Raw genomic sequence first — 19,993 nt, 5'->3', positions numbered from 1 at the left:
AGCATAGTAAATGAGGGTTCAATTGAACTCTTAACTTTCGACGCGAAGTATAAATTTATGTGTAAAAGATAATTAAAATTATAATAAATAGTAGATATGAATCCATAACTTAAAAAATATAATGGATTTAAATCTTAAAATTGAACCTCTAAATTTTAAATTCTGGATCTGCCTCGAACTGATATCACAAAGGAAAAACTTCTAACTGATTACACATGTATTTGTTGTAGTTTTTATTTTCTTTTTTGATATAGCTCATGGAAAGTGACTACCGAAAGATTAGTCGAGCTCTTTTGAACTTTATAGCTTTGCTTCAAGCAGTACTTTCAGTTACACGAAATATTGGTTCAGCGTAACCGCTTTCATCTACTTGGGCTTGATATAAAATATTGATTCGGCGTAATTGCTACTCAATCTGATGAAGATATCTGTCGTTCACATTCTACGGAAAAAATAAACATAGACATTTTGACTTCAAAATAGAAGTATAAGTATACAATTAAAGAATACAACAAAATACAAAATAATTTACAGAAGAAAGATAAATAAAAAGCTTGATAGTGGACCAATCATGAAAACATGCGTGATGTACTTTGGTTTCATCTCAATTTATAGAAGGTAGAGTTGTATCTTGATAAACATGAAAAAGTCAAGGTAATCTCTGTCATATTTTTAGGAGAATTGTGACTAACTTAATATTTTTATCTGATAAGATTATTAAGTTATTCAAATTCAAATAGGAATTTACCACTCATCATAAACCATTTTACTCTAATTGATGTTGTCCTCATCATCACTTATTTGGTTGTTATTTGAAGAGATATTTAATTATGAATATAGATATTTATCTTATTTAATTAAATTCAAAAGACGTCATCCTTCAATTATTTATTTGTATTATATTTAGATTATTTACTTATTTTTTTAAAAAATAAAGTTGTATATCTTTTTTAAATAGAAAGTTTGTGTGTTTGTTTCTACTTTAACTTTTTGTCTTTTCACATGTTGATTATTGTCGTAGTATCCTAAGACTATTAGTTTCTGTTTTAATAATAAATGAATATTAGGCCAGTTCATATTTTTCCTCATTATTTAATACTCATTAGTTTGTAAAAGTATAATATATTGTTAACAAAAAATTAAACTTGATGCTAGGCTAGGTGATTGTTGCCTCTTTATATCAACTTCAAATTAAAAAAAAATATTATCCCATTTTAAATAACTTTATTTTATCTTCAGTTCAAATTCAAAATACTTGTATCTAACCTCATTCTAACACCACGTTTTAAATTTATAAGAATTATACATATCTTATTGGGGATCTTATTTTAATTAATTCAAATTCTAGATATTTTCTTAATCCATTTGTTCCAATTCAAACTAATTTCTAACATTTAATTTAAAAATTTTAAACAAAACAAATCTGTGATAAATATAAATATTAAATAACCCATTTAATGTTAGTTTTGATAAATGGAATTGTTTAGATAAGTTTAGAATCGATAAATTTAAGCTTAGATAGGCTCAACATTATTTAAGATTAGATAAGCTTTGTTATTGAAATTTTCAGATTTATATTTTTATTCAATTTCACTTTTATATTTTTTTTATTTTTATCTTTCATTCAAATTCAAAAAGTTTATTACAAAGCATATTAAGATTGTCTTAAAATTGCCAAGTGACTTGTTATTAGCTTGCCCCTTGGCTTAATCACATTGTTTGTACCTCTCCTATTTTATAGATATAGATTTTTTTAAAATAGAGAACCGTAACTCCGGATAGTAAGTGTAAAGCTAAAATCAAAGGGTAAAATGATAAGTGTTCACTGGTCAATAATGAGCCTTATTATTGAGACAATACCATATGCGTTCTTGAAACAACAAGAACAAAAAGCCGAGAAATTTCACGCATGTTCACTCACTTTTATTTTATTTCATCACAATCACTAAATTATTACTCGTAGTATTATTTAAATAAAAAAATCATTTAACTTTATCTAAGTATCACAAAGCCACTGAACTATTTTTTATTTTTTTATAACAATAAAGTCACTCAATTTTATCTAAGTATCATAAAACATTTCATTTATTTTCTTCTAGTGACTTTCTAAAACTAAAACTGAAAAGAATGAAAATCAGATTACTTGACATCTAGAGGACTTAAGTTATATATATATATATATTGGTATTGCTAAGATTTTTTTATTCTATCCATGCAATTTAACTTGTTATAGTAGGCTATTTACAACTTTTATTGTACACACTGCCTAAAAGTTAAACCCATTAAGAAATGCTCACATATATGCAAGATCACAAACTCAAAAGGACATTAAGTATGTGGTTACCGTAATGGTATTTGATACTCATTATATTTTTTTGTCCCATAATAAGTGTCACCTTAGGGAATCAAGACATAAATTAGTTAGTTTTTTTCAATTCTACCCTTAGACAATAAAGTAACATCTGATGATTGGAAAAGCTACATAGTTACTTGGTATTGTTGGATTTCCAATGTCAAAAAGTTTAGTTCTTGTGCATGCTCTAATCAAAAGGTAAAAATAATTAATTTTTATTATATAGGGGTAATTTGGTAAACTTCACATTGCATTATTGATTTCTTAATATGCGTGTTTTTGACTGAGATAACACTTATTATGGGATGGAGGGAGTAGTAATTTGTAATCACTAAATCTTACTAACAATTGGAGATACACTCAACTTTTTTCAGGTGAAAAAGGAAGCTTTTTGGAAATAGATTTCTTCATGTACACCAACAATATAACTCTGACTTATGCTTTACTTTTGATTAGAGGAGACATTAAGGACTAAGGAAAGATAGTTGCCAAATGGACAACATCCTTTTAGAGAAGAAAGAATCTCTTCATGCAAAGCATTTCCAAATAGCCATCTCTATTTCCCCTCCCTAGTCTTCATATAAAAACCTTCCCATTTCTCTCTTACCCACCTCTCAATTACCCTTCAATCTTCCTAGAAATATCATGTCCTTGATCCCTCGTCCTCGCCCTCGAGTTGTAGTCAATGGAGTCCAGATAATGAGAACCTACCATCATTACTGGTGTCAACGATGCCAAAGATCATTCAGGACAACTTCAACCAATCCATCTGAAATATTATGCCCTCGCTGTTTCAGCCAAATTCACTATGATCTTGATGCTTCAAGACGTAGGCTAGTCCTTTCGGATGTCACAAGGCTACAACCATCTCCAAATTCGCGCCTTCATGATGCCTTGGCTCTAATTCTTAATCCATCAATCAGGCTACAAAATCTTGACCCTGGTGATGAATTTCATCTACTTAGACAACGTGCTAGACTCGTTCTCCAATTTATAGACCCTCATGAAAACATACTTTCTCTACCAGCGAATAATAATACTCCCCTAGGATCATCAAATGAAAATGGGGTGGAAGAGTTGATTCAAGAAGTAACTAGAGACGATAGGCTAGGGCCACCTCCATCACCATCTTCAGCAATTGATGCATTGCCAAGAATTGTGCTAACACCAAACCATTTGGAAAATGACTCTGTTTGTCCTGTTTGCAAAGATGAGTTGGAAGTTGGGATAGATGTTACGGAGTTACCTTGCAAGCATTTTTACCATTCTGAATGCATTGTTCCATGGCTGCAAAGCCATAACACTTGTCCGGTTTGTCGATATCAGGTGCAAGGATTCACTAACTGTGATGTCCAACAAGGATATTATTACACTAATGATAGGGATCATTTAAATGAAGACGAAGATGAAGAAGACATAAGGAACCCTTTAATATGGGGTTTGAACAGGCTTATGTCTTTGTGGCCTATCAATTTGCTATCAAGTTGGATACAAAGATACTTCAATAGCCCTCTTGACAATACAACCTCTGATTTTCATGGAGGTGAGATATGGGTTTTACTCCTTTGCCTAATCATATTTTGCTAGCTTTTCGTCTTCCCTTTTCGGAGTAGATAAATATACTTTATTTCATACTCTAATTATACCTTTAAAATTTCATATGTATAGAATACTTAACTAACATTCCATCTCACCATAATTGAATCTTCACAAAACGGATTGACACGAGACTCCATGAAAAGATTTAACTTATATTTGTATCTTAACCTATTGTAAGGTAACCTATCTTATTGTTGGGTTACCTATCCCACTTTTTTATGAATGTTACATGTAGTTATCCTTTGGGCGACCTAATAGTATAAAAATTCTTTTACACCTCATTTATATAGAAGTTAAAAGCTTTCAATTTTTTTACTAATCACATAGGTTTCCTTGATTTTGGATAGGAATACCATGGTGGAATTCATGGCACCTCCTTTGACAAAAGAGGCTGCTGATTAGATTCTTCACAGAGTAGTTTGCTTTTTTCACTCTTTAATTCATTCACTAGGCAGGTATGTTTCAACTCATTTGATCCTTAAGAATGAGAAGTGATCTGACAATTGGATCACAAGGCTAAAGCAGGTATGCCACACATCCACCCTTTAACATCCCCAAACCCCTCAGGGTAGCCAACAAACATGACTCCTATTATTGTTGCTGATCCACAAGGTTCATCACCAAGCTGATGACCAAATTTTAAAGTATTTACCTTACATACACTAACAGTATAAATAATTCTTATAATACTATCAATGTATTTTAACCTGCTATAATTAATAATCTGCCTGCCTAATCAACATTATAAATGTCCACGTGACTAAGCTCATTTACTATGGATTGTAACCTGTAGATAATACACATTGTCATTGCGTAAAGGTAAAATCAAGTTTGAATATTAAAATAGATGAGTTTCTAATATTATGAGCATCCCAAATTAAGCTGTCAAGAATGAAAAATGTATAGTAACACTAGTAAATATGACTGAACGCATTGACGCTGATGGATTTTGATTTCAAGAGCAGCATTCTTTGAGATCCTGGAAGCATATTCAGACAAAATGACGGGGAAACAAATACTACATGAAAAGGAGAGATAAAAGTAAGAAGAATGAAGTGATGAGGAAGCTTTGATTTATGTTCTTCATGGTCAAGAGGAGTAATGACTTGTCCGGATATAGAAAAGAAAATTTTCAGTTGAAGAATCCATATTACTGAAATTGAAAGCTACTAAGAATTATGATTATGACCCGACCAGTCAGAACTTTATATGTTTTGGATGATATTTTATCAAACCAATACCAAAATGAGAAAATCACATTAAAGCTTTGATCTTCAAAATTGTGTGTAATATGGTGGTGCTGAGTATTCATATTGGATATATAGAATACTTAATCAGAAGACCAATACAATAAGCAGCAGATGTACTCACTTTCATTCGAGGAAATGAGATATCTTGTCCTCTTACAATTTGAATAAAAGAAAATGTTTTTTTTAGATCTCTTATGTATTTTTTTCAGATCTCTCATGTTTAAAATATGAATATCTCTTATGTTTAAAACATGAACATTTCTAGTAAAAGGATCATTAAACTAAAAAAAGTTTGTAAAGAGCTACAAAACCATTTCCTACTGTTCGAGGAAATGATAATGACATTAAAATTAACGATACTCCAGGAGCAATAATAATTGATGAAAATTTAGCTTCAAAGCAGCCACTTTTGGCAAGATTTAGGAACATAGATCTCCTTGCATTGATTGATTTCATAGTATTTTTATACTTCAAGTAGCACCTGATATTCACAAGCCTTCAACTAAAAATCTGTTCGGGTTATACTTGTACACAGTTAGTCTTATGTTGTACAAATGCTACGCAAACGAAGTTCATACTTATACGACTCACAATCTTACAAGCCATTCATTGTGAATTTTTGATATTCTAAAGGCAAACAAAAAATTAATTAATGATTTAACTACACAAGTTTTCTTTGATTTCTCCTTGTAAATACATAGGTTATCAACTTTTAAAATTTACCGATCCCCGCTATTTAAGTAGTGTAAAAAAGCCAGTATTACTGTTAGTGATAGATTGACGAATCCGCGACTTAAGTAATATAAAAAAAGAAAAGTTGAACCAAAGTAGTACAGAAAAAAAAAGCACATAAATAGGATTCACACACGAATTTCGTGCGTGAAAGGACCAAACTGCAAAAAATAACAGTTTGGCCTTTCACGCACTAAATTAGTGCGTGAATGAGCAAACAAAAAGTCATCCCCTTTTCACCTTTTCAGCCAATGACATTTGTTGTCATTAGCTGCCCACTTGCCTTCTCCTCTTCTTCTTAAGTTCTCATTGCACTGCATCGCATGGAGTCCGGAATTAAAATGCCCCCAAAAAAATTACTTTGAACCAAAATATCCCAACAATTTTTTTTTTACAAAATTACCTTTAGTGCAGTAAAATACTGTGTTATAGAAACAGTACCAAAAAGCAAAAAAAATTGGAGCCGTTAACTGCTTTAGCGCAGTATTTTACTGCGTTATAGAAGCAAAAAAATTTTCTCCCTAAGTTATGACCATCTAAAGTTTGACGACTTTACAACTAGTTTTTCTCCCTATATTTTTTAGAATTATATTTATATTCAAAATAAAGTTATGTCTTGATTAAAAAATAACACGCTTAAATCAAAATCTTAAAAAATAAAACACCCTAAAGTTTTCAAACAAAACTTACTTTTGGTACCTTTTCAACCCCTAAAATGACTATCCGAACGTCTACGTATCCTTGATGTATTGGGCCTACATTATTATACGCAGAAAAAAATATCAGGTTCTATATAAAATATTGACGTTTTGGAGTCTTGACCCACGACTAATCGTTGGTCAAAGTATGAAAAAAATACTAAGTTTTTTCAAACAAAACATACTTCGAGCACCTTTTCAACCCCTAAAATGACGATCCGAACGTCTACGTATCCTTGATGTATTGGGCCTACATTATCGTACGCAGAAAAAATATCAGGTTCTATATAAAATATTAACGTTTCGGAGTCTTGACCCACGACTAATCGTTGGTCAAAGTATGGAAAAAACACTAAGTTTTTTCAAACAAAACTTAATTCGGGCACCTTTTCAACTCCTAAAATGACGATCCGAACGTCTACGTATCCTTGATGTATTGGGCCTACATTATTGTACGCAGAAAAAGATATCAAGTTCTACATAAAATATTGACGGTTCGGAGTCTTGACCCACGACTAATCATTGGTCAAAGTATGGAAAAAACACTAAGTTTTTTCAAACAAAACTTACTTCGGGCACCTTTTCAACCCCTAAAATGACGATCCGAACGTCTACGTATCCTTGATGTATTGGGCCTACATTATCGTACGCAGAAAAAATATCAGGTTCTATATAAAATATTAACGTTTCGGAGTCTTGACCCACGACTAATCGTTGGTCAAAGTATGGAAAAAACACTAAGTTTTTTCAAACAAAACTTAATTCGGGCACCTTTTCAACTCCTAAAATGACGATCCGAACGTCTACGTATCCTTGATGTATTGGGCCTACATTATTGTACGCAGAAAAAAATATCAAGTTCTATATAAAATATTGACGTTTCGGAGTCTTGACCCACGACTAATCATTGGTCAAAGTATGGAAAAAACACTAAGTTTTTTCAAACAAAACTTTCTTCGGGCACCTTTTCAACCCCTAAAATGACGATCCGAACGTTTACGTATCCTTGATGTATTGGGCCTACATTATTGTACGCAGAAAAAAATATCAGGTTCTTTATAAAATATTGACGTTTCGGAGTCTTGACCCACGACTAATCATTGGTCAAAGTATGGAAAAAAAACTAAGTTTTTTCAAACAAAACTTAATTCGGGCACCTTTTCAACTCCTAAAATGACGATCCGAACGTCTACGTATCCTTGATGTATTGGGCCTACATTATTGTACGCAGAAAAAAAATATCAAGTTCTATATAAAATATTGACGTTTCGGAGTCTTGACCCACGACTAATCATTGGTCAAAGTATGAAAAAAACACTAAGTTTTTTCAAACAAAACTTACTTCGGGCACCTTTTCAACCCCTAAAATGACGATCCGAACGTCTACGTATCCTTGATGTATTGGGCCTACATTATCGTACGCAGAAAAAATATCAGGTTCTATATAAAATATTAATGTTTCGGAGTCTTGACCCACGACTAATCGTTGGTCAAAGTATGGAAAAAACACTAAGTTTTTTCAAACAAAACTTACTTCGGGCACCTTTTCAACCCCTAAAATGACGATCCGAACGTCTACGTATCCTTGATGTATTGGGCCTACATTATCGTACGCAGAAAAAATATCAGATTCTATATAAAATATTAACGTTTCGAAGTCTTGACCCACGACTAATCGTTGGTCAAAGTATGAAAAAAACACTAAGTTTTTTCAAACAAAACTTACTTCGGGCACCTTTTCAACCCCTAAAATGACGATCCGAATGTCTACGTATCCTTGATGTATTGGGCCTACATTATTGTACGCAGAAAAAATATCAGGTTCTATATAAAATATTGACGTTTCGGAGTCTTGACCCACGACTAATCGTTGGTCAAAGTATGGAAAAAACACTAAGTTTTTTCAAACAAAACTTACTTCGGGCACCTTTTCAACCCCTAAAATGACGATCTGAACGTCTATGTATCCTTGATGTATTGGGCCTACATTATTGTACGCAGAAAAAAATATCAGGTTCTATATAAAATATTGACGTTTCGGAGTCTTGACACACGACTAATCGTTGGTCAAAGTATGGAAAAAAACACTAAGTGTTGCAAAAAATAAAGTTTGGCCAATTTTTTTTTGCTTTTTGGTAATGTTTCTATAACGCAGTATTTTACTGCGCTAAAGGTATTTTTTTAACTTTTTTTTTGTGGGGATATTTTGGTTCAAAGTAATTTTTTTGGGGGCATTTTGATTCCGGACTCCATGCGATGCAGTGCAAAGAGAACTTAAGAAGAAGAGGAGAAGACAAGTGGGCAGCTAATGACAACAAATGTCATTGGCTGAAAAGGTGAAAAGAGGATGACTTTTTGTTTGCTCATTCACGCACTAATTTAGTGCGTGAAAGGCCAAACTGTTATTTTTTGCAGTTTGGTCCTTTCACGCACGAAATTCGTGCGTGAATCCTATTTTTTTGTACTACTTAAGTCGCGGATTTTAGATTGACCCATCATTATGTACTATTATAATTATATACTTCACGCATTCAAGCAAAACTAAAGCATAACAATTAATTTTGGACAAAAGTTTCATACAATTTTTTTAAAAGCCTGCATATATATAGTTAAAATAATACGTAGATCGAATCCATCTGCAATGATTCTTCTAAACCTGTGTCTTTTGCCTAGGCTTTTCAATTTTATATTACAATATCATGGTCTAGGCACAAATCAGTTAACTGATTGAAGACGTTGAAATATATATAAAAGGGAGATATTGTAATTGTTATAAGCACATCAGATATTTTTTTTCTCATTATGGCATATTCTGGAGTGTTTCCTAACAGCTTCCCCGAAATGGACAGTACACCAAAATGGGTCACACTGAGAAGCAGCAGAAATACACTAAGAGAAGAAGTGGCAGAAATAAGTTCTTCTATAATCAACTAAGAGAACCTAATCAAACATTTTCATCAAGCTAAGCAGCGTCTCATTTCATCATTTGCAAGTTGCACCTAGAAGGGGATCTAGGGGAATGCACTCATCCCTAATTCCTTGCAAAAGAAAGATGTAAAAGTTGTTGAGTTTAAGGTCTGTGCATGTACATGTAATTTTTCATTACAAATCTAACATGGTAACCTAGAAAATATTAGTGTGAAAGTTCTGTTAGTGTATTTAACGTAAATCCATTAAACTATCCCGAAGCAAACAACTATTTGAGGCAAAATACTGCTAAAGCTGCTACTTCACTACGATCCTGGTTCATAGCATGTACAACATCGTCAACTAAGTCACAATAAGAAAAGCAAATGGTTCCAAGTTAATAAGTTATGCTGCACTATCTCTGTAGTCCTTGTATACAAAAACGCTGGACATTAAATCTTATCTTCGTCGTCTGACACGATAAAGGCTGGATCCACTAATATCACCACCAAAAAAAAAAAAAAAAACTGCTAACAGGAAGTGTCAAAAGATGGTAACTTAAGGTTTCTCTTTGCTATCCCGTAAGTTTCACCTAAAGAAAGTCTAAATTAGCTTTTTCTTTTGGAAATACTGCTTCAAGTACAATATTTGCAGAACTGATGCCAAAATGCAGACTCCCAAAGAGATAATACTGAACCAAGCCACACGTGCATTTGTCGTTTCACTCACTGACCGCATCTCTGATTCCCTGAAGGGGCAAAAAGAGTAGAGAAATGAAAGAACAAATGGAAACAAATAAAAAAAATTGCCTCCATAAGCTAATAAATATACCTGGTCTTCAGGTAAATCAAATTTTCATGAATGGCCTCCACAGCTCCTTCAAGCTTTCTCAGCTCAAGCTCAATACCCTACCACAGGTAGCTAGTGTAAAATTCATAAAGCTTCGAGGATTACATCTGGATATCAACTTAACAGAGCGAGAAAAACAAAAGAACCATATATGATCCTTTCCCGAAGTGTCAATATATAGGCAGGAATATCCATTACAGTATGCCAAACATATACCAATTTCAACAAATACTTCCAAGTATTTCCTATAGCTGATTTTCCTGAATAAGTCATAAGGTGATTATTTTAACTTCCACCACGAGATTCATCTTCTATAAGCCTCAGTTTTTAAGGAAGCGTTATAGATTTTTCTCTACAAAGCTTAATTGCTTCTCCTTTTAATTATTTGGGTACATTCAATTGCTTAATTGCCTTAGGTCAGATAGCTCCTTGAATATCTCAGGACATCCGCCAAAAGCTAAGATCCCCTAGAAAAAGGATAAAACCCTCAAATACCCAAATGTTTATCATTACCAACTTTAAACACATAAAAGGAATTTCGCAAAGAAAGTAGCTAACTTAAAACTCAAGACTAAAGACCACTATTGTAAATGCTTCATGAACAATTAGGATTTTCTATCTGTCATGATCAATATATCCACAGGCATGCCATTCAAAACATATAATCACGAGAAATGCAAGGGAAGATCTAGAACGAATTTTACTAATTTTTTCAACTTCATATATTTTCGACAATGGATGTTGCCTCACCAGATGACCTGTTTGTCATCATCCAATTTATTGGAAGTAGGACATTCCATGCCACCAACAGTTAATTTATCTTGAAGCATGGGATGAATAGAAATTTTAGTAATTGGCAGTCTAGCTCTCACTGTGACTACTCTCTATGATGTTGGATCCAAGATAACATATGTGTACTCTTTTTGAACCACTCAATTTCTCACCTCAATCTTCTCTTTTCTGGCAACTGATTCCCAGTCCTTGGCAGCAATTCCAGTTTTCCAGTCAATGTTAACACTGAGACTCCCACCTGCTGGATTATCAGCCCAAAAACATGCTAGGTAGTTGCCAGCCTCTGTAGTTGTGAAGGCAAACTGACTGTGTGTTATGTTCTCCTTGTGATGAAGGGTGTTTCCATATGGCGAGGTGACCTGCAAAAGTAATAAACAAGACAAGATTTTCAGTATTGCAAAGAAGCAGTCAGATAAATCTGCGAACAGTTAACATAAATGTACCCATAGGTCCCCTACCCCAATATACAAGCAAACTGGACATCGCTGCTAAACGCCAACCCTGAGACTTAAGGAACAAAAGGCAGGAAACATACACTACCTCAACCTTAGTATCTCCCCAAAAGCTATTTATTTACATGAGGGGTCTTCAGAATTCATTATATAAGTATCAATACCACCTGAAATTACTTAGGATTCCAGTACTCTACTCATGCGCGTGTGCGTGTAAGCTTTTCTTTGGTTGTTATCGGATTGTTTGAAGAATAAGCAATATAAAAAGATAAATGTCCAGCATTTTGTTCTATATTTCTAGTATTACTGCTCCTGCAATGTAAATGTGCAGATATGGACGTATAGCAGAATAAGCACGTGATAGAATTTCAACAGTAACACAAAATTACACTGAGCAAATTGAAAATACTCTAAAATATAGCCTTCAAAGCTCCCCCTAGGCTTAGTCTAGTGGTAGAATGCAGCACATAATGTGTGGGTTAAGTGCACGTCAGGAGTTTGAACCTTGCCCTGGATAAAAAAAGGGAAAAAACATAACTGTACAAAGTTCAGAAAATTTTACAAAATCATAGCAGGATTAACTATTTTACATTCCATGACAAGTAAGGGTTTGTATACCGCAAGAGATGATAAAACATAATCCAGACGACATTCCAGCTAAAAGCCCCTAAAATTTCGTTACAGTTTGTTCCTAGAGAATAAAATGTTGATTGAATATTCATATATCATTTTTGTACATAAAAAAGATAAATACTCAATAAAGACAAACTACTTTAAGTTGAAATTGTTCTTATTAATATATATCATATACAACGCTTATTACTCACATGACATAACAACAAATTTTGTCTGCTCTCATTTCAAAAATTAAAAATAATAAATCTGATATATATATTATAAAATTCACAGATGGAACCTGGAATATAACTTGTATGATAATATGCAGCAGCAAGCCTGAAATTTAACCTCATAATTGCAAATATATACACTGAATAAATTATGTATAAATTATAATAAATCATGTGCAAATTACAATAGATAATTATACAGAATATAAGTCATGTATAAATTACACGAAATAATATACCAAGTATGTGTGTATGTATATATAGAAAAGCATATTTATACAGGGTATAATTAAGTATATAAGTGGAATATATTAATACAAGGTATAATTAAATATACAAGTGTAAAAAATTTATACAAGGTATAATTAAATATATAAGTGGAATAAGTATATATACAATATTATAATTGTGGATAATTGAACATATATGTGGAATAAATATATACATGCACATGGTATATATGTATATGTACAACATAATGCTGATATTTAATAGTGTATAATTAAATAAATATATTTATGCATTATTATAATAATGTATAATTATAAATAAATATATACATACACAGTATAATAATAAAAATTTAGTACTGTAGAGAGGGGTTAGAATTTACCAGAAGGTGAGAAATGAGTGGAAATATAAAGGCTAGTTATTAAGAACTAAGAAGATGAGAGAAAAGAGATATAAGTTGATAAGGATTAATTGAAATATATCCCTTGATTTGCGGAGTTTTATTTCGTGTAGAAATGTTCTATTATACAACGCACTGCTAATTGTATAAATAAGGCTGCTATTTTTGAAAAGAAACAGAGTATTGTGATTTCTGAAAATATTTATCAAATATTGATTCACCACGTAAATTTCTCATAAAAAAACCTGGTATTTATGTGGAGAAAGGTAGAGGGGCGGACCCATTATTCAGAAAGGAATGTACGCATCAAACTTTGATGTCACAAGTTGCTCTCAGTGGCGGGTATCCGATACGGGTACGGAGTCCGAGTGTCGGATTCGGCAAAATATAAATTTTAAGATTCGGGGGTGCGGATCCAGTTATGGATACGGGTGCGGGGATTCAGCTAAGAAAATTGAAAATTATAAAGATGGAGCTATAAAGAAAAAGACCCTGTGAATTCTTGGTTTCTCTCTGTTTGGCCTGAAACGTGAAGCAGCGAATATGAGACAAAAGAACTATAATATTGAAGGTATGTCATTTCCCATGCCTTAAATTTGTTTTATCTTTCATTTTGAAAAATCAATATCTCAATTTTCTCCCCAAATTTGTCCATGGACTCCGGTCAAAGTATCCGAAGTTCGTTGACTGTATCTGAGACGTATCCCACTCCCGCACCCGTCCCGTGTCGAGACGGGAGCAGCATAAAAAATGAAGGGTCCGCGCAACTTAATTAACAAGCGAACTACCTTCGGCTACTATAGGATCTTCATAAAGCAAAGCATGAGCCTACTCTACGCACTTCCACACTAAGTAGACAAGGCAAACACGAGCAAGAAGGCATCGGATGCGGCTTCCGATCCAATGACTCTAGTTTCGAACTGTGCGCTAGTCAGCTCCCGAAAATTTCTCGATTATCACAATATAGCCTTTAAAGCTACTCTTCCAAATGGATGCCAAAAGGTTGCAGGACAGAAAATCATTCCAACATAACCATCTATCTACTTATTTACTGGAGAACACAGTGGTCTTGGTGTCACCATATTGCAACGCCCTGAAAATGCTATTTACCATTTTTCCATCATGAAGTTTCAACTACAAAATCCTCAACATTAGATACTACTAGCTGCAAATCTGCAAGGATGGCAGGAAAGAACTTTAGCTCTCCATGCCGTCTATAAACACAGATTTTCTCCCTAAATGAGGTTGTTGGGGGACATGCCACCATGCGGGTTTCACATTTATTATTCATGGATGACACTTTGGCTTTCTGTGATGATGACCTGACTCGGTTGGAATACTTGGGATGTGTTTTAACATGGTTTCAGGTGGTGTTGGGACTTAAGATCAATCTTAGAAACTTTGAGACCATACCAGTTGGAGAGAGGGAGGATATTGAGATTCTTGCACATGCTTTGAATTGTAAGGTTGGAATTCTCCTACTATATACCTTGGTTTTCCATTAAGTGCTTCAAATAAAGACCAAGTTGCAAAGAATCTGGTACTACAGAGAGTTGAGAGAAGGCTTGCAGGTTGGGAGAAAAGATATTTCACTAATGGATGAAAGGCAGTGCTTATTAAGAGTGCACTATCAAGTATTACCACATACTCCATGTCTTTGTTTCAGGCTCCGGTCAGTGTTACAGAAAAGCCTGAAAGGCTTCAAAGAAACTTTTTATGGGATTCGGCTTCACTTGGTGTGGTGGGAGACTGCTATGCTTCCCAGGTGTTGGGTTAAGGACTTGAAGGTTTTCAACAAGGCCCTATTTGGTAAATGGTTATGGAGATTGGGTCAGAGGAATATGCTATGTGGAGAGAGGTGATCGCGGGAAAAAATGGGGTCTTGGAAGAGGCTTGGACTTTGGAGGAGTGAAAATATTACTATGCCTTATCAATGCGGGTTGTGAAGGAACATTTTGAAGGGATGGGAAGAGTTTAGCAATTTTGTGTCTTTCGAGATAGGGGATGGAATGAGAGTTAGCTTTGGGGGCATAGGTACTTGCATTTCCAAACATATTCAAAATTTCATGCTAAAAGGAGATGACAGTCCAACAAGTCCGGATGATACTAGATAGAGAAGTCTTCTGAAATTTGAGGTTTAAGAGAAACTTCCAGAACTAGAAAGTGGCAGATTTCTAGACCCTAATTGAGTTGCTTCACAAACAAGGAACTCTGCAGGATAACCATGATGTATGGAGGTGGGGAGCGAGGAACAACAAGGTATTTTCCATTAAATCATTCTATGAGAAGCTTCTGGTTAGGGAGGAGGTTAAATTTCCACATAGTTTGATTTCTGTACGAAGGATCCGAGAAAGGTTTCTTCACTTGGCTAGCTAAAAATGGGGTGACATTTAACGGGCGAGAATCGAAATAAGATAAATGCTATTTACACTAGTTGGTGCTTCATGTGTAAGGGCTAGGGTGAAGACGTTGGCCATCTCCTCCTTCATTATCCGGTAGCCTCGAGGTTATGGTGGAAAACTTTGTGGTGGTTTGGAATGAATTGTGTGATGCCAGACACCGTAAAGGAGCTCAGTTTCAGTTGGAATTGCGGCAAGAGGAAAAGAAGATGCATGGGATGCTGCTCCACTAGCACTTGTGTGAGTCATATGGAGAGAAAAAAATAGGAGAGATTTTGAACGTGCAATGAATCTTGCTCAATGAAACAACCTTTTATCCCTTATTTCCTTTTGTTGTACCCATGAGATTCCTTTATGTATAAAAGATTGTGTGGTTTTTGTAGAAAATCATATCTTTCTGTAGGTTTTTTCTACTCTTTGATATAATTCTTGTATACAGGTGATTTTGTTCCCAAACATTATCAATAAAATTGTTACTTTATCAAAAAAGACAAAATCAAGGCTTAATCCCAAATAGTTGATATCATTTAATTGGATTATTTGCTTTTACTGTATTCTATTATCAGCTAAATCAACATTGATTGAGAATGTAGGTCATTTGAAACAACTTCTCCCCATATTTAAATCTACCCTTTAGCACCTTCACTCACACGGTTGCGGCCAGGGGCGATTTTAGGGGTAAAAAATGGAGTACGTGAACACATGGTCTCTCCGTAAAACTAGGTATTTTATGTATATATTTTCCAAAATTAGTATAATACTATCTGCTGGAACACATGCTACAAAAAAGCTAAATGGCGCACTTGGTTGAAGATTGAGTTATATAACTAGAGGCCTAGGGATCAAGCCCCACTTAATACATTTTTTCCTTCTTTTTTTTTTTTTTTTTTTGTGGTGAACCCATGCTTCAGAAATCCTAAATCCTAACTTTTCTTCATTTCAACCATAGCATTTTTATGTTGCATGTCACATCTTCATATATCGTGCCATTCTCCTAAAATACCGAGACTCACTATCTGAATTGATTATATTCAGGTATCATAGTTCCATGTAATCTCATATCATCTGAGGCTTAATATCTTATAAATTATTAATCGTTTGTTTTCAAGAACCCATAGCAACATTATATTTTTCTCACATCTCAAAATCTATATTTCTGCCAAATTATTAGTCCCTAGAGACTAATATTTAAATGTGTTTCGATTCCATATGCATATTTTGCTGTTCAAGTTAAAATTTCCACAAGGATAGTAAAAACCCACTATTTCTCATGCTGAATTAGGTAGGATATATAACCCTTCTAGTACTGAACTACTAATATATGGATAACCAAATAGAAGCACATGAAGCTCAGTGTTACTATTGGTTTGAGGCAGGGGGTCTCTGTTTACAAGGATATTCAACTCTAGAAAGCCTTAATGAGTTGGAGGTTGGAGGACATTCAACAACTTCTAATCCTACTCTACAGTCAGAAGGTGATGTTGTGCAAAATGATCCTTCGAGTTGGAGAACAGAAAGGCACAAGTAATTTTCAGTTGTGTGTGTGCGTTCAGCTCTATGAAGAGCTAATCTTAGTTTTTTACTGCTAAAGAATTGACGAAAACAAAAGATACTGATACCAGGTGGCAATGCTTCCTCCATAAAGAAAAGGGGAAAAATGTGGACCGTATACTTTTGCATTTCAGCAGCACTGTGGAACCTGCTTAACATCAGGAACCTATTGGGTCATGCCAGGCAGTGTAAAGGATCTCTTCTGGCGTTGGAAAGGAAAAGAGAGGGGGGGAAGGGGGAGAGAGAGAGAGAGATAATATACTTCTTCATGAACAAATGAGCCTAGAGTCCACCTTTAAGAGTTATATTGCTCAGTGGACTCATAAAATGAGATAACAAAGCTTTATTCTCACTCTCAACCAAAAAATATAAAGTGTAAACTTACTCATTTTGGTATAGACCACGGGATCTCAAGCTCCCCCAATTTCAAAAATGAAATATTTTAGACGCAGCACTGGAAGTCTAAGAAAAATCACCATAACCAAAAAGAAAAAAAGAAAAAAAAGGAGAGATAACCATTATGCCAAACTAGACTTCTATACAATAATGAATAAATCATCGGAAGGATATGACACCCTGCAAGGAAAAAAGAGAGACTAAACGAATCTTATTGATTCGATAATCATCTTTAGACTTCAAGGTTACTGATATGACTGCCTTAGTATAAGTACTGGGTCCAAAATTAAACCAGCAAAAAGATATCTTGCTGGCACCTTCACTCTCATACAATAGCCAGCAACTAACTGGGCAACAGCCTATAATATTAATCAGCTCCAAACTAACTAATATAAGAAACTCAAGCTCACAAGTTTAACCCATCGTTCAACAGATACGATTATTCCAGCTCATCCTAGTCGTAGCAGTTCAACAGTAACATTTCCTCCAGCTTACCTAATAAGCCTATAATCCTGAAGCTAAGCATATATCTAAAATATTCATTCATCTCAAATAACCAAATGAGTAAATTGATAGAGAATTTCTTAGTTATTTACATCTACGTCAATTAAAAATGTACATATACAACAACAACATACTCGGTGTAATCCAACAAGTGGGATCTGGGGAGGATAGAGTGTATGCAGACCTTACCCCTACCTTTAGAAGGTAGAGAGACTGTTTCTAATAGACCCTCGGCTCAAAGAACGATGAAAAAGAGACAGTAGCAACAAGCAGAAACAACAGCAAGATAATAAAATAACCGTGGCTAAAAAAACAACACATAGTAGTAATAGAAATTGAAATATACGGAGAAACAAGAATAATACTAATACTCCGAGAAAGGAAACTACCTTTAGGGAAAATTACGCTCTATGTCTACTGGGAGAAAATATTTACGCCACGTAGCCCATATTTTAAGTTTGTTACCAGGTTTAGCCCATATTTGTGTATAAACACCTTTTATACACTACTATACACTTCTATACAAGGTATAATGCTTTCCACAGGTATGATGTTATATAATACTGTATAAACTGAAAATATGGCTACGTGGTAGTAGTATTGTATGCTGGGATGTATATTTTTGAAAATTTCCTGACAAAATACGCCCGACTACTTACTAATCCTCTACCCTAATTCTCAACCTACACACCTTCCCATCAAGGGTGATCTCCTCAGCGAGTCAAAATACACTTACATCTATTTATTATACCAACAAAGGTAAAATCTTACTCCTACCTTGAGAAGGTAGAGAGGCTTGTTTTAGATAGACCCTCGGCTCAAAGAACGATGAAAAAGAGGCAGTAGCAACAAGCAGAAACAACAACAAGATAATAGAATAATCAAGGCTAAAAAAAAAAAAAAACACCAAGGTAGCAATAGAAATCGAAATATACCGGAAAGCAAGAATAATACCAATACTCTGAAAAAGGAAAAGAAATACGCCGGACTACCAACTAACCCTCTATCCTAATTCTATTTATTATACCAAAATCTTGGATCCGTCTCTGTTGATGGATCAACACACAGAAAACAAGCAAATTTTTCTTTTTTTAAAAAACGTCATACATACCCTAGAGGAAATGGTGGGGGTGGGGTGAACATGATCATCGGAGATGACAACGTAATCAGCCAAAACGACAACGTTGTTATGGAGTTCTTCGGAAACACACTTGGTCCCACTGGCTGGCAAACTCAACCATATTGCTTCGCCTTTCTGCAATAATAAACATACAATCACCGCAAAATACATGAGTTTTCGCACGTTGGCATTGTCCCCCATTATGTTTCCCAACTCCTTTGTATCTGTAGATTTTGTATATTGTATAACTGAAAGCTCTCTTCACCTATGTAAATTGTATTCGGATCCAACACCTGGATGTGGTCTAATTACAGGTCGATTTGCACAAATAGCCTTGTGTTTTTTTTTTTGTTTTTTTTTTAGGCAGCTCTTTCAATACTTTTCTCTTTTTTTTTTTTTTTTTTTACAAAAAGAATTGAGAGTCCAATTTAGTTAATTAAAAGAAGCTGATAATTATTAAGTGTCAGAAAAAAATATTCATGGTAGTGGTCAACCAAAAGAAGAAAAACTACCTATTTTAACTTAACTAGATAATGGCGAGCCCGTGCAAGCACGGACCCAACATGAAAAATAAGACAGTTTAGTATTTCATGTGTCATAATTTACGTGACACACTTTCTTTTTTAGTCTGTCGCGACAAAAAAATATCATTTTTAATTTTATTTGTAGAAGCAACTTAACTTTATTAAATGATTTACAGTCCACACAAATATTTGAGACTTGCTTTGGACTTTACATTTCAAAATTCTGTGCCTAGTAAAATGATGTCATATAAATTGAGATGGAATGAGTAATGAAAACAATTATAATTCAAATAGCATTCTTATAGTCCTAAATTCCAAGTACAACCCTCTCATATATAGTTGAAACGAAAAAAATATGAACTTACTATCACAAATTAATGTCCGAAAC

General features: G+C 34.1%; 2 protein-coding genes across 4 annotated transcripts; one reads left to right on the top strand and one right to left on the bottom strand.

Annotated features, from left to right (window-relative positions):
- Positions 1 to 2,976: 2,976 nt before the first annotated feature.
- Positions 2,977 to 5,367, top strand: LOC132605160 (probable E3 ubiquitin-protein ligase RHC1A). 3 transcript variants are annotated; one of them, XR_009569067.1, is made up of 3 exons: positions 2,977 to 3,896; positions 4,300 to 4,407; positions 4,918 to 5,367. XR_009569067.1 is itself a non-coding variant. In XM_060318395.1 (2 exons), exons 1-2 carry the CDS (start codon positions 2,999 to 3,001, stop codon positions 4,332 to 4,334), a joined length of 933 nt encoding a protein of 310 aa, XP_060174378.1. In that variant the 5' UTR covers positions 2,977 to 2,998; the 3' UTR covers positions 4,335 to 5,367. The 3 variants fall into 3 exon arrangements, 1 of the variants encoding a protein (XP_060174378.1); XR_009569066.1 differs by having other exon boundaries at positions 4,300 to 4,477; XM_060318395.1 differs by having other exon boundaries at positions 4,300 to 5,367.
- A 4,464-nt stretch (positions 5,368 to 9,831) lies between these two features.
- Positions 9,832 to 19,407, bottom strand: LOC132606370 (transmembrane emp24 domain-containing protein p24delta3-like). Its single transcript, XM_060319827.1, has 4 exons — positions 19,073 to 19,407; positions 11,333 to 11,539; positions 10,371 to 10,447; positions 9,832 to 10,287 (listed from the first exon to the last, which is right to left on the bottom strand). The coding sequence occupies exons 1-4, from the start codon at positions 19,280 to 19,282 to the stop codon at positions 10,143 to 10,145; spliced, it is 639 nt and encodes a 212-aa protein (XP_060175810.1). The 5' UTR covers positions 19,283 to 19,407; the 3' UTR covers positions 9,832 to 10,142.
- Positions 19,408 to 19,993: the final 586 nt, after the last annotated feature.

This window comes from Lycium barbarum, chromosome 8 (genome assembly GCF_019175385.1).
Source record: "Lycium barbarum isolate Lr01 chromosome 8, ASM1917538v2, whole genome shotgun sequence".
NCBI classification, from domain to species: Eukaryota; Viridiplantae; Streptophyta; class Magnoliopsida; order Solanales; family Solanaceae; genus Lycium; species Lycium barbarum.
This window is presented reverse-complemented; position numbering and strand designations above follow the sequence as displayed.

What these genes read in the sequence shown, in the direction of transcription:
- LOC132606370 (XM_060319827.1), bottom strand. Translation starts at nt 19,282, where the DNA reads ATGGGGGACAATGCCAACGTGCGAAAACTCATGTATTTTGCGGTGATT. An exon ending in CCAGAAAAGAGAAGATTGAG is followed by an intron (nt 10,448 to 11,332) that starts GTGAGAAATTGA and finishes TACCTGTGGTAG; the next exon opens with GGTATTGAGCTTGAGCTGAG. An exon ending in TTGATTTACCTGAAGACCAG is followed by an intron (nt 10,288 to 10,370) that starts GTATATTTATTA and finishes TTGCCCCTTCAG; the next exon opens with GGAATCAGAGATGCGGTCAG.
- LOC132605160 (XM_060318395.1), top strand. Translation starts at nt 2,999, where the DNA reads ATGTCCTTGATCCCTCGTCCTCGCCCTCGAGTTGTAGTCAATGGAGTC. An exon ending in AACCTCTGATTTTCATGGAG is followed by an intron (nt 3,897 to 4,299) that starts GTGAGATATGGG and finishes GATTTTGGATAG; the next exon opens with GAATACCATGGTGGAATTCA.